Source organism: Microtus ochrogaster, chromosome 6, assembly GCF_000317375.1.
Source record: "Microtus ochrogaster isolate Prairie Vole_2 chromosome 6, MicOch1.0, whole genome shotgun sequence".
NCBI lineage: Eukaryota > Metazoa > Chordata > Mammalia > Rodentia > Cricetidae > Microtus > Microtus ochrogaster.
In genome coordinates, this window is record NC_022013.1 from 65,331,176 (window position 1) to 65,332,437 (window position 1,262).

At 52.9% G+C, this 1,262-nt stretch overlaps 1 protein-coding gene across 1 annotated transcript in view; it reads left to right on the forward strand.

Annotated features, from left to right (window-relative positions):
• The window catches only part of Stab1 (stabilin 1), a 28,861-nt gene that overhangs the window by 12,672 nt on the left and 14,927 nt on the right, over positions 1-1,262 (forward strand). Inside the window, exons 23-25 of the mRNA XM_005348730.3 lie at positions 359-545; positions 631-724; positions 838-996. Coding sequence (XP_005348787.1) covers positions 359-545; positions 631-724; positions 838-996 — 440 coding nt within the window. The remainder of the gene's footprint in view (positions 1-358; positions 546-630; positions 725-837; positions 997-1,262) is intronic.

Consider the following 1,262-nt stretch of genomic DNA (forward strand, 5'->3'; position numbering starts at 1 on the left):
TCCAAAGGTCCTGAGTTCAATTCCCAGCAACCACATGGTGGCTCACAACCATCTGTAATGAGGTCTGGTGCCCTCTTCTGGCCTTTAGGCATACAAACAGACAGAATAATGTATACATAATAAATAAATAATATTTAATAAAGAAAAAAACAAAAACAAAAAAATGGCCTCCTTCATAGTTTGCTTATCTGCTCTTCGAGTTTGAATGAGCTATGATTTAGGGACCCTAATAGAGGGTCAAATAACAAAATCAAGTCTCTTAGCCACTCCATTCCCCAGCCCCTTTGCAAAACCAATCTTGGCTGGCATCAAGTCCTACTTCCTGCCCAATTTCTCTGTTCCCACTTCTTCCCCATAGACTGTGGTTGTGTCCACGGTCTGTGTGACAACCGTCCTGGCAGCGGAGGAGTGTGCCAGAGAGGCACATGTGCCCCTGGCTTCCAAGGCCGCTTCTGCAATGAGTCCATGGGACACTGCAGTCCCGGAGGGCTGGCTCAGCTCTGCCACCAGCATGCTCGCTGCGTCAGTCAGGAGGGCAAGGCCAGGTGAGGACTCTGCCTTCCTCTGTGTCCTGCCATAATTCTCCAACCTCTTCCCCAAGCTCAAGTGGGCCTCTCCTCTCTATCCCAGGTGTATCTGCCTCGATGGTTTTGAAGGTGATGGCTTCTCCTGCACACGCAGCAATCCCTGCTCACACCCAGACCGTGGTGGCTGCTCAGAGAATGTCAGTTCCTCTCTTTACCCTTTCCCTAGTGTTCTGACCCAGATGCAGGATGGGGCTCCTTGGCCTCCACCCGTGGCCCTGTACCCGGAGCCACTTATTCATAACCCACACAGGCTGAATGTATCCCTGGAGACCTGGGCACCCACCGCTGCGTTTGCCACAAAGGCTGGAGTGGGGATGGCCGCATGTGTGTGGCCATTGATGAATGTGGGCTGGACACTCGAGGTGGCTGTCATGTGGATGCTCTCTGCAGCTACGTGGGCCCTGGACAGGTGAGGAGCAGAAGGGCAGCTGGGGACTTGCCCCCACCCACTCTGACTTCAGGAACATCTACTCCGAGCTCAGAGTCTGGACCCACAGGTGCAGACGAAGTCCTGCACCCTGATACTGGTCACTCGTGTGTTCCCTGGCTCCATATGAGTTATAGGGCAAGCTCTCTCCTAGACTGGGGAATATGATACCAATCAAGACAAGAGGAAACCTGCCTCTAGAGGTCCCACACTTCTAGAATAATCTACAGCCGGGCGGTGGTGGCGCA